This window comes from Carcharhinus amblyrhynchos, unplaced genomic scaffold, assembly GCF_965287045.1.
Source record: "Carcharhinus amblyrhynchos unplaced genomic scaffold, sCarAmb.v2.hapA scaffold_729, whole genome shotgun sequence".
Classification (NCBI taxonomy): Eukaryota; Metazoa; Chordata; class Chondrichthyes; order Carcharhiniformes; family Carcharhinidae; genus Carcharhinus; species Carcharhinus amblyrhynchos.
In genome coordinates, this window is record NW_027650469.1 from 47,501 (window position 1) to 59,606 (window position 12,106).

The window sequence follows — 12,106 nt, forward strand, 5'->3', positions numbered from 1 at the left end:
GTGCGGGGTTGTTCTTTGTTCTTTGTTCTAGCACTGGTGGAGGAGGCTCCACAGATATCCCCATCCTCAATAATGGAAGAACCCAGCCCATCAGTACAAAAGGCTCAAGTATTCACAGCAATTTTCAGCCAGAAATGCCAAGTGGATGATCCATCTCAGCCCCTCCAGCAGTCCCCAGCAACTCAGATGTCGCTTTTCAGCCAATTCAATTCACTGCACGTGATATCCAGAAACAATTGGAGGCACTGACTACTGCAAAGACAATAGATACAGATAATATTCTGGCAGAAGTACTGAAGACTTGTCCTTCAGGACTTGCCGCTCCCTAAGCCAAGCAGTTCCAGTACAGTTACAGCACTGACATCTACCCAACGACATAGATAATTACCCGGATATGTCCTGTACCCAAGAAACTGGACAAATCCAATCCAGTTAATTACCATCAATTATCAATTATCAGTAAAGTGGAAGGGGTCACTAACAGTGCAAGTGAGCAGTTTTTTGAAGGGGTAAGCAAGAAGGTAGACAAGGGCAGTGCAGTTGATGTTGTCAACATAGACTTTAGCAAGGCCTTTGACAAGGTACCACATGGTAGGTTGTTGCATAAGGTTAAATCTCACGGGATCCAGGGTGAGGTATCTAAATGGATTCAAAATTGGCTTCTTGACAGAAGCCAGAGGGTGGTTGTAGAGAGTTGTTTTTCAAACTGGAGGCCTGTGACCAGCGGTGTGCCTCAGGGATCAGTGCTGGGCCCACTGTTATTTGTCATTTATATTAATGATTTGGATGAGAATATAGGAGACATGGTTAGTAAGTTTGCAGATGACACCAAGATTGGTGGCATAGTGGACAGTGAGGAAAGTTATCTCCAATTGCAACGGAATCTTGATCAATTGGGCCAGTGAGCTGATGAATGGCAGATGGAGTTTAATTTAGATAAATGCGAGGTAATGTATTTTGATAGATTGAACCAGGGCAGGACTTACTCAGTTAATGGTAGGGCGTTGGGGAGAGTTACAGAACAAAGAGATCAAGGGGTACAGGTTCATAGCTCCTTGAAAGTGGAGTCACAGGTGGACAGAGTGGTGAAGAAGGCATTCGGCATGCTTGGTTTCATTGGTCAGAACATTGAATACAGGAGTTGGGACGTCTTGTTGAAGTTGCACAAGACATTGGTAAGGCCACACTTGGAATACTGTGTACAGTTCTGGTCACCCTATTATAGAAAGGATATTATTAAACTAGAAAGAGTGCAGAAAAGATTTACAAGGATGCTACCAGGACTTGATGGATTGAGTTATAAGGAGAGGCTGGATAGACTGGGACTTTTTTCTCTGGAGTGTAGGAGGCTGAGGGGTGATCTTATAGAGGTCTAAAAAATAATGAGGGGTACAGATCAGCTAGATAGTCAATATCCTTTCCCAAAGGTAGGGGAGTCTAAAACTACAGGGCACAGGTTTAAGGTGAGAGGGGAGAGATACAAAAGGTCCAGCGGGGGCAATTTTTTCACACAGAGGGTGGTGAGTGTCTGGAACAAGCTGCCAGAGGCAGTAGTAGAGGCGGGTACAATTTTGTCTTTTAAAAAGCACTTAGACAGTTACATGGGTAGAGGGATATGGGCCAAATGCAGGCAATTGGAACTCGCCTTGGGGTTCAAAACAAAGGGCAGACTGGACAAGTTGGGCCAAAGGGCCTGTTTTGATGCTGTAAACCTCTGTGACTCTATGACAGCTGCTCAGCAGTAACCTGCTCAGTGATGTCCAGTTTGGATTTCTCCAGGGTCACTAAGCTCCTGACCTCATTACAGCCTTGGTTCCAACATAGACAAAGTATAGGGCTAATGGAAGGACTCTTAGTAGTGTTGACGAGCAGAGAGATCTCGGGGTACATGTGCATAGATCCCTGAAAGTTGGCACCCAGGTTGATAAGGTTGTTAAGAAGGCGTACGGTGTGTTAGCTTTTATTGGGAGAGGGATTGAATTTCAGAGCCGTGAGGTCATGTCACAACTGTACAAAACTCTGGTGTGGCCGCACTTGGAGTATTGTGTACAGTTCTGGTCGCTGCATTATAAGAAAGATGTGGAGGCATTGGAAAGGGTGCAGAGGAGGTTTACCAGGATGTTGCCTGGTATGGTGGGAAGGTCTTATGAGGAAAGGCTGAGGGACTTGGGGTTATTTTCATTGGAGAGAAGAAGGTTACGAGGTGACCTAATTGAGGCATACAAGATAATCAGAGGGTTAGATAGGGTGGACAGTGAGAGCCTTTTTCCTCAGATGGTGATGGCTAACACGAGGGGACATAGCTTTAAATTAAGGGGTGGTAATTATAGGACGGATGTCAGGGATAGGTTCTTTACTCAGAGGGTAGTAAGGGTGTGGAATGCCCTGCCCGCGGCAGTTGTGGACTCGCCAACTTTAAGGGCGTTCAAATGGTCAGTGGATAGGCATATGGATAACATTGGAATAGTTTAGGTTAGAGGGTCATTAGATTGGTTCCACTGGTCGGCGCAACATCGAGGGCCGAAGGGCCTGTACTGCGCTGTAATGTTCTATGTTCTAATGTTCTATGTTCTAAAAGAGCTGAATTCCAGAGATGAGGTGAGCGTGACAGCCCTTAACATCAAGGCTGCATTTGACCAAGTGTGGCATCAAGGAACCCATTTTGTACACACTCCAGGAATTCCTCCTGCAGAGAATTGGTTTCCCCAGTCTGTGTATAAATTGTAATTGCTTGTTATTACCTTGTTACCCTGGAACATATATGTCTAATTTCCTGGTTTAGACTGTGCCCAACATTATCACTACAGTTTGGTGGCTCATAAACAACTCCCACCAATGCTTGTGGGGGTTACCACTGACCAGAAACAGAGCTGGACTAGTCATATAAATACTGTGGTTACAGAAGCAGGTCAGAGGCTGGGAATCCTGCAGCGAGTAACTCACATCCTGATCCCCCAAAGCCTGTCCACCATCTACAAGGACACAAGTCAGGAGTGTGATGGAATACTCCCCACATGCCTGATGGTGCAGCTCCAACAACACTCAAGAGGCTTGACACTGTCCAGGACAAAGAAACTTCTTGATTGCTATCCATTCCACAAATATCCATTCCCTTCACCACCAAAAAAACAGTGAGGCACTACAAGAGGCAGTGCAGGAACTCATCAAGGATCCTTAGGCAGCAACTTCCAAACCCATGACCGCTATCAGAACAAAGGCAGCAGATACTTGGGAACACCACCATCTGGAGATTCTCCTTCAAGTCACTCACTATCCTGACTTGGAAATTTATCTCTGTTCCTTTGCTGTCGCTGGATCAAAATCCTGGAACTCCCTCCCTAACAGCACTATGGATGTACCTACACCACCGTGGTTCAATTCAGCTGCTTACCATTGCCCTCCCAAGGGCAATTAGGGATGGGCAATAAAAGCTGACTTGGTCAGTGAGACCTGTGAAGGGATGAAAAAAGGTACATAAAAATTGGAAAGCTGAGATTGAAACAGGGCGACGAGGGGACATTCAGGATGAATTGAAGAATGAGTGAAAAATGGTGAAAGATTAAATATTTACTCCATTTCAGTATTTATCAGATGGATCAAATTGATATCGGAAACTGAGATTAGAAATTATATAACTGCATTTAGAATAAATTGAGAAATATTAAATTAAGTAATTAAATCCAGAGAGGGTAAAGTCCCTGATCTGGATTAATTACATCCTGATATTTTATCTGGAGAAGAAATAGCAGGAGCACAAATCTGGATATTTAGTAATTGAATAGGAACAGGTATTACACCAGGGGACTGGTGGATGATTCATGGAATTCCTATATTTAAGAAGTGGGGTAGATGATATCGAGCGAACTACAGACCAGTCCACTTAACATCGGTGGTAGAAAAAATAATGAAGTCTTTAATGCAGGAAAGAACAGAAAACTGTCCGGAAACAAGAAATAGAATACTGAATAATCAGAATAGATTTCAAAAGGGAAAGTCCCACTTCACCAATACACTGAATTCTTTGAAAAGGTAACAGAATAGAGAAGGGTAGCGCAGTAGATGTAATTCACATTTCCAAATAGCCTTTGATAAAGTGGCACAGAATAAACTAACAACAGCGTGCAGAGTTGGATTGGCAATAGGTGGGATGTGGGATCCCACAAGGGTCAGTGTTGGGATCAGGGTCATTCACAATTTGCATTTAATGATTTAAATTTTAGAATCAAAATTATAATTTGAAAATGATCTCAATTGGTGAGGGATTAGGATTGACAACACCGAGAGTCTCCAACACCGAGAGTCTCCAACACCGAGAGTTGTCAATACTGGGGAGATGCGCATTACAAGAAGACATTAACAAAATGTGTAGAATGGATTTATAATCAGTAAATTAATCTCAACATCAATAACTGAGCTTTTACATTCGATTAGAATAACAAAGTCACAAACTTAAACTGCTTAAAGGAGCAAATGGTAAAAATAGACAAATCCTCAAACCCCATCAGCTCTGAGACCCTCGCTCACCCCCCTCCCCCACACCGAGACCCTCACTCACCCCCCTCCCCCGCACCGAGACCCTCGCTCACCCCCCTCCCCCACACCGAGACCCTCACTCACCCCCCCTCCCCCGCACCGAGACCCTCGCTCACCCCCCTCCCCCACACCGAGACCCTCGCTCACCCCCCTCCCCCGCACCGAGACCCTCGCTCACCCCCCTCCCCCACACCGAGACCCTCGCTCACCCCCCTCCCCCACACCGAGACCCTCACTCATCCCCCCTCCCCCACACCGAGACCCTCACTCACCCCCCCTCCCCCGCACCGAGACCCTCGCTCACCCCCCTCCCCCGCACCGAGACCCTCGCTCACCCCCCTCCCCCGCACCGAGACCCTCGCTCACCCCCCTCCCCCGCACCGAGACCCTCGCTCACCCCCCTCCCCCGCACCGAGACCCTCGCTCACCCCCCTCCCCCACACCGAGACCCTCACTCATCCCCCCTCCCCCACACCGAGACCCTCACTCACCCCCCTCCCCCACACCGAGACCCTCGCTCACCCCCCTCCCCCGCACCGAGCCCCTCGCTCATCCCCCTCCCCCACACCGAGACCCTCGCTCACCCCCCTCCCCCGCACCGAGCCCCTCGCTCACCCCCCTCCCCCGCACCGAGCCCCTCGCTCACCCCCCTCCCCCGCACCGAGACCCTCACTCACCCCCCTCCCCCACACCGAGACCCTCGCTCACCCCCCTCCCCCACACCGAGACCCTCACTCACCCCCCTCCCCCGCACCGAGCCCCTCGCTCACCCCCCTCCCCCGCACCGAGACCCTCGCTCACCCCCCTCCCCCGCACCGAGACCCTCGCTCACCCCCCTCCCCCGCACCGAGACCCTCGCTCACCCCCCTCCCCTGCACTCAGACCCTCACCACCCCCCCCCACCCGCACTCAGACCCTCGCTCACCCCCCTCCCCCGCACTGAGACCCTCGCTCACCCCCCTCCCCTGCACTCAGACCCTCACCACCCCCCCCCCCCCACCCGCACTCAGACCCTCACGAACCTGAGCACCCATTGCCCAGGCTGCCAACACGTGTCTGCAGTAATTCAGTCGTGCCGGCTTCATCTTGGAGTCACATGGTCCGTTATACGCTGGGATCTGCTGGAATTGCGGAGCACATTGGAACACTTCCATGTGATGGACAATGGCTTCATTTCCCGGAGAGATTACTGGTTCATACTGCAGAGAGGAAAGGACAGGAGTTAGTGACTGGGGAGGGGTTGGATATCACCCGGCTGGGAGATAAGAGACTCTCACATCTCAGCACTGAAAGTTTCCCACTCTTCATCATCCCAAGGAATGAGTAATCGACACTGATCATTCCAGTGGGATCTGATCACAGATATACTGGGACCTGACAGAGATGCAGGCCGGAGTGCCAGCTTTTACCCCCTTTTCCTCTGAAATGGAGAGTGGGAAGTGGGGGTAAGGACTGATTCAACCTCCCGGAGCCGGAGAGTCAGAGATTCCCAGCCCAAAGTGTTTCCCAGTGATAGACATTTCCTGGTGCTGGATGAAACTGGGTAAATATTCCAATCTGCAATGCAAAGTGGTAATGGCTGGTGGGAATGCAATACTCCTTTACTGAACCAATCGTCCAGAGGCAATGAGTTCACATCCCGTTGTGGCAGGATTGGCTCAGAGGGAGTGATCTCAGTTCATTTCCAAACACTTTGTGCCTTTCCCTCCAGTCCAGCAGATTGGCTTTTTTCAAATCAAAAACTAATTCCCACAAAATCCCTTTCTGAAAATGTACTTTTTAAATCTGAAACAAAACTCCACGGATATTAAAACTAAAGATAATACTGACAGATTAAATGTCAACAGCTTCCTGAGTGTTATTTCCAAAAGCAAAGCTCGATGGGCCGAAGAGCCTTTTCTGTGCTGTCCCGACTCCAAGCTACTGAACTGGGATCTCTGTGTGAATCTAAAGTTAAATTCCCCACGTGTTTACAGACTCAGTGAGACTGAGAAAAGCTGGATAAAAGCAACAACTCTGGCAGTATCTGGAGAGAGAAACAGTTAACGGCACAATTCACCCACTTCCAGGATGAACGTTTCCGCAGGAGAGTGGGCACAAACCACACTCTGGGCAGCGATACTGACAATCCAACAATTAGTGCTGCTCCCTAACCCTAATCCCTAACCCAAACACTAACCCTAACCCTAACCCTAATGCTAACCCAAACACTAACCCTAACCCAAACCTTAACCCTAACGTTAACCCTGATCCTAACCCTAACCCTAACCTGACCCCAAGTCCGAAACCTGACCCTAATCCTAACCCCTAATCCCTAACCCTAACCCGAATCCAAACCTTAACCCTAATGTTAACCCTGATCCTAACCCTAACCCTGACCCCTAGTCCGCAACCTGACCCTAATCCTAACCCCTAATCCCTAATCCTAATCCCTAACCCTAACCCTAATCCTAATGTTAACCCTGATCCTAACCCTAACCCTGACCCCTAACCCAAACCCTGATCCCTAGTCCTAAACCTGACCCTAACCCTAACCCCCAATCCTAACCCTAATCCCTAACCCTAACCCTCAGACTAACCCTCACCCTAACTCCCAATTCTAACCCTAACCCTAACCCCAACCCCAACCCTAACCCCTACCCAACCCCCAACCTAACCCTCACCCTGACATTAACCCGAAACACAGTGAGACGTCAACTGCAGCGACACTCCCATCTCTCACACTGAGACCCTCAACTCTCACTCACTCATTCACCACCTCATTCATTTGCCAGCTGGTAGGTCTGTTCACTGTTTCAACTGGGTACTTGCCTTAACGATGTGATTTGCAGGAAGTCCTGGGGGAAGTTGGCTGATGTAACACCAGTAGGTAGTCTCCTGAGCAGGAATGGTCACATTGGGGGCAAGGATCTCCAGCACCTTTGTATCTGAGGGCAGTTTGGGAATGTGGATGACCGGCTTGAGGAGCTGCACACGTTGTGTCCCCCCATTCACTGCCCTGAGGTCTACTGATTCCAGTGATGGAGTTGGTTGCTCAAGGAATCGATACAGGAGGTGGACTGTTCCGTCCTGTTGGGAAAGGTTACTCAGTTACAGACACACATCATTCTCAGCCAATCAGCTGTAAGTATGGAGTTGGAATCTCACCACCGTTCACGCCGTGGGATTTTCCATTCCCGCCGCAGTGAACAGAGATTTGCCTGGCAGCTAAATTCTCCGACTTTGTTGCCATGGGAACATGGTGCAAATGACCAGTAAGATCCCAATTTCTACTGGAGAAGATCATTTCCCGTGAAACTGTTCAATCTCTCTGAATAACTCTGTACCAGGACCGTGTTATAAAGATTCAATAAAAATGTCTAGTTGTCATAGGCTTGACTTCCATAGATATTGAACTTTTTGGGAAGAACTCTTTGTGGAAGCAATAGGCTCAGGTTTATAGCTTCCTGTGTGGGATTTGCAAAGGGCACAGATTGTGGAGTTCTCTGGGGTAAATCATGTGGGAAAACTCTTGGTGTGAAAACAGTGTTGAATTTTGTATAGTTACAAAAAGAGGGACTCACAGGGTCCCAGCTTTACTCCATCTCCCTTTTTAAACCTCACATGAAAGCTAAATTGAAAAACCCACTAGAAGAGGTAGTTGTTATAAACTGAGTTCTTAAAGGAGAATTCTAAATCAACTCTACTGTCCCCAAGAACCCAGTAGCTACCGTGGGCCAGGATCTGTCAGCTGTGAATAGGTATCTAGCCAATCGTAGAATCCCTACAATATAGAAGAAGGCCATTCAGTCCACTGAGTCTGTACCGATCCTCCGATAGAGCATCTTATATATCTTACCCTGACCCCATGTATTTACCCCAAAACTCCCCCTAAACTACACACCTTGGGACACTAAGGGTTAATTTAGCATGGCCAATCTAACTAACCCTTTTGAACTGTGGGAGGAAACTGGAGCACCTAGAGCACCACGCAGATATGGGGAGAACATGCAGACTCCACACAGACAGTGACTGAGACTGGAATCGAACCCAGGTGTCTGATGCTGTGAGGCAGCTGTGCTAACCCACTGTGCCACCATGTTTTTAATATCTGATAGTGTGCAGAGTTTTGTTTCTTTTTGCATGCTCAGAGGGATTGTTTGTAGTTGGAAATATTTAGGCATTTAAACCTATTGTTAATAATTTCTGCTTATTTACCTGAGGGAGTTTCAGCTATAGGATTAATTCTTACCTTGTTAACTTAAGAAACCTGCTGTTTTGTTTCTTGAGCCAAGTTGTAGATTGTTAAATAAGCATAAAATTAGCAATATCACCTTGCTTTTAAACTCAAACTCTTGTTATAATTAACTCAAAAATGGGACAGAGTGGGGAATCAGTTATTCTGGTTAACCTGTTTATACAGTAAGAAGTCTCACAACACCAGGTTTGAGTCCAACCAGTTTGCTTGATAGTAAACCCACAAGCTTTCAGAAACACTGTTCTTTCGTCAGGTGTGTGGAAAGCGTGTGAGTTTACTATCAAATAAACCTGTTGGACTCTAACCTGGTGTTGTTAGATTTCTTACTGTGTTTACCCCAGTCCAACACTGGCATCTCCACATCATAACCTGTTTATAACAGCCTCTTATCCATTATCCTACCTCCAACAGTGAACTTGGCAGAGACGAAGCTGCGACTCACCTCAATAATATAATCGTGTTTATCACAGGTGTTGAACTGTCTCTTGAAGATGAGGTAAAGACCTTGGGCAGATTGCTGAGCATTTATCAGCTGGAAATCCTGCTGCGTATCCAGGTGAATCCGAGCCTGTTGATCAGTCCACGCATCCTAACATCACAGGAAAAGAAACAGCCTCAGCAGCTATTCCCAAACTATAATTTGGGATCTGGTTCATAATTAAGTTAACCGACAGACTCCCCAGACAGGATTCCACATTTATCCAGCCCAGGACACTAGCTGTGCAGTCACACCGAGGGGGCTGGCTGTTTGAAGCTCAGAGACTGGCCAGACCAAACAGGAGAAGGTTGAGTCGGGAAGACACCAAACACTCTGAGGAACTTTGAGGGGGTGAAGTTGAGACATCAGAAAAAGTCGAAACAATCATCGACCTTCCCTTCTCTCCCCAGCACCATCTGCTGCACGTGTGACAGTTCATACATTGGACTTTGAGCCAACTCAGAAGCTGCAGAAAGAGAGTGGAAGAAAAGTGAAGCAAGAAGAAACTAGTGTCACTGAGAGTCACAGTGAAACCTGACACAATCTACAGGGACACAAGGACCACAACCGCTCCCACCCTTTGGTTGTTTGGGAGTCTGAATTCCAGTAGAGACTTACCCCAAAGTAGGAGTTTTGACCATCGCTCCACAGGGCTGCCAGGTCAGCATTCTGAATGTCTCCTCTGTCTGACATCCCAAACAGCATCCCAAACTTCAACTGCCTGATCAAAAGGCGGAAATACACTGCTTCCTGGGAATAGCTGACATTCCAGGCCAGCTCTGCCACTCCCTGGGGATCCAGGGGCACCCGATAGGGAAAGGGACTGTCCCTGGGAGCAATAGGATTAAAGGAGGCCACCAGGATTCCCAGGATAATCAGCAGAGTGGTCAGGTAAATGGAAATAATCTCTCGGAGTCGCAGCTTCCACCAACACTGAGCATTCCTCATTTTCAAAGGCCTGGATTGAAACAGGAAGCCGAGCTATTGCCTCCTTTAAGGAGTGTGGTCACCACAGATCAAAATCCAGATTCAATTACAGTTCAGCCTCTGGGCAAAAACATTTCATCCAAACCTAATCAAATTAGACAAACTCATCATCAGTTAGCTGGAAGAAACCAGCTGCTCCTTAACCATTTTAACTGACCTCTTTTTCTTAATTTATTGGGTTAAGAGATCAGCAGTTGTGTTTTCTGTACCTTGTTTGGTTCAATCACTGAAAACTCAGTTTTGCTGCATTGATTTCCACTCAATGTTATCATTCTTCACATCGCTCCCTCCCTAAACACTCTGCCTCTCTCTCCCAACTTTCATTCTACGCAAAGGCCCAGTGCCAGACCGGACACTGTGGGAAGGGGGGTGGATTTGATTAGGCTGGATGGGGATCACAATGTGGGATTAACCCATCTTGTTGCAGGCAGCATCATTTAATTTAAATGATAGTTTTGTGTGGTTCAGTATTGAACACCCAGTTGTATGGGTGTATCACACAGCAAGGCTCACACTATTTCAAGATACCTTCAGCTGCTTCTGGCTGAGCTAGGTTCCATCTGTAAGGTGCTGGAACTGTTTACACAGCAAACTTTGAACAGAAAAAGAGTAAAAATAGCTCAACATAACAAAGATTGTCTAATGTAACAGAAAGAGAAAGATCCACTATCACGGAGTGAGTCCCCAGGCACAAGTGACCTGATGAGAAGGCAGGCAAAAGGGTTGTGTAGGTGCCAGCCCCAGGGTGAATTGTCCACATGGGTTCTCCTGCAGAGATGAGGAGCTGGGTGATGTTGAGTGTACACACACCAAATCCTTGTTGCATTGACTGTGTTGCTGTGAGCCTGCTGCCTCTGGCAAGAGGAACCTGGCATCAACTTGGCATATCGCTTTGTACCACACCCAGAGACCATCCTTCCCAATGTGATCAACCTCGTGTGGATGCAACTATGATGCAACATCATCCAGCTGTCCGAGTGCTGCAGTAAACACTCAGCCTGTAGAAATGCAGGCTCAGTTTATTGTCCAACAGGCTCAGAATGCTGCCACCATGATGCAGAAGCAGTCCTTATAGGATTAATCAGGCTTTCCCAATACTCCAGCACTCCAACTGATTACAAGGATTTCTGAGACTGCCCCGGGACGTGGCAGTGGCTGCATGAAGCAAAAGCCTGCTGCCCTCTGTCTGTGAAAAATAAGATCCTCCTCCTCCTACCCCCACCCTTTCCTCTTCCTGCCCTCAACCCCCCCGCTGCCTCCTCCTCTTTCCCCACCCTCCCCTCTTCCTCCCCTCGACCCCCCACTTCCTCCTCCTCCTCCCCTACCCTGCTACTCCACCACCTCTCCTTCTTCCTTCTCTTCCCCCTACCCTCTCCTCTTCCTCCCCTCAACACCCCCCTCCCTCCCTGTGGTTTCACTTCCTCTTTGAAGTGGTTTGCAAAAGAGAAAATGAAATCATAGGCTGCCAATCAGACTTGGAATCTGTCAACACTGTGGTCAGGATCAATGAGGTGCATTCAATTGTAAGGGAAATAAAAATAAACACAGGTGGCTGGAGGATTATAGGAATTCATTCAGCTGGCAGCCGAATCTTTTACAACCGCTGCAGGTTTAACTTGTTATCGATCAATTGCATTGAGTGCAACAGGGAGAGTTTCAAAGAATCCAACTTGCTGGGAGGCTCCAGCAATTTTAAATTAAAGTTGTGTAGATACACTGGGGCTGAATGCACAAATATGAAGACTGGAACATGCGCATGTGTGTTCCCCTGCCCACACCCCTGCCCACCCCCCACCTCCAAATGAAATTGACCTCTTCTCTGTGTCAGAGGACTTCAAGGGGGTATGCTCACACCTGCAGCCTCTGCCAAG

At 47.9% G+C, this 12,106-nt stretch overlaps 1 protein-coding gene across 1 annotated transcript in view; it reads right to left on the bottom strand.

The window, feature by feature from the left end:
- Positions 1 to 10,233, bottom strand: part of dbh (dopamine beta-hydroxylase (dopamine beta-monooxygenase)) — a 30,186-nt gene extending 19,953 nt beyond the window's left edge. Inside the window, 4 exon segments of the mRNA XM_080184433.1 lie at positions 5,556 to 5,732; positions 7,345 to 7,602; positions 9,213 to 9,359; positions 9,867 to 10,233. Of these exon segments, the coding sequence (XP_080040559.1) occupies positions 5,556 to 5,732; positions 7,345 to 7,602; positions 9,213 to 9,359; positions 9,867 to 10,196 (912 nt within the window). The 5' untranslated portion in view covers positions 10,197 to 10,233.
- Positions 10,234 to 12,106: the final 1,873 nt, after the last annotated feature.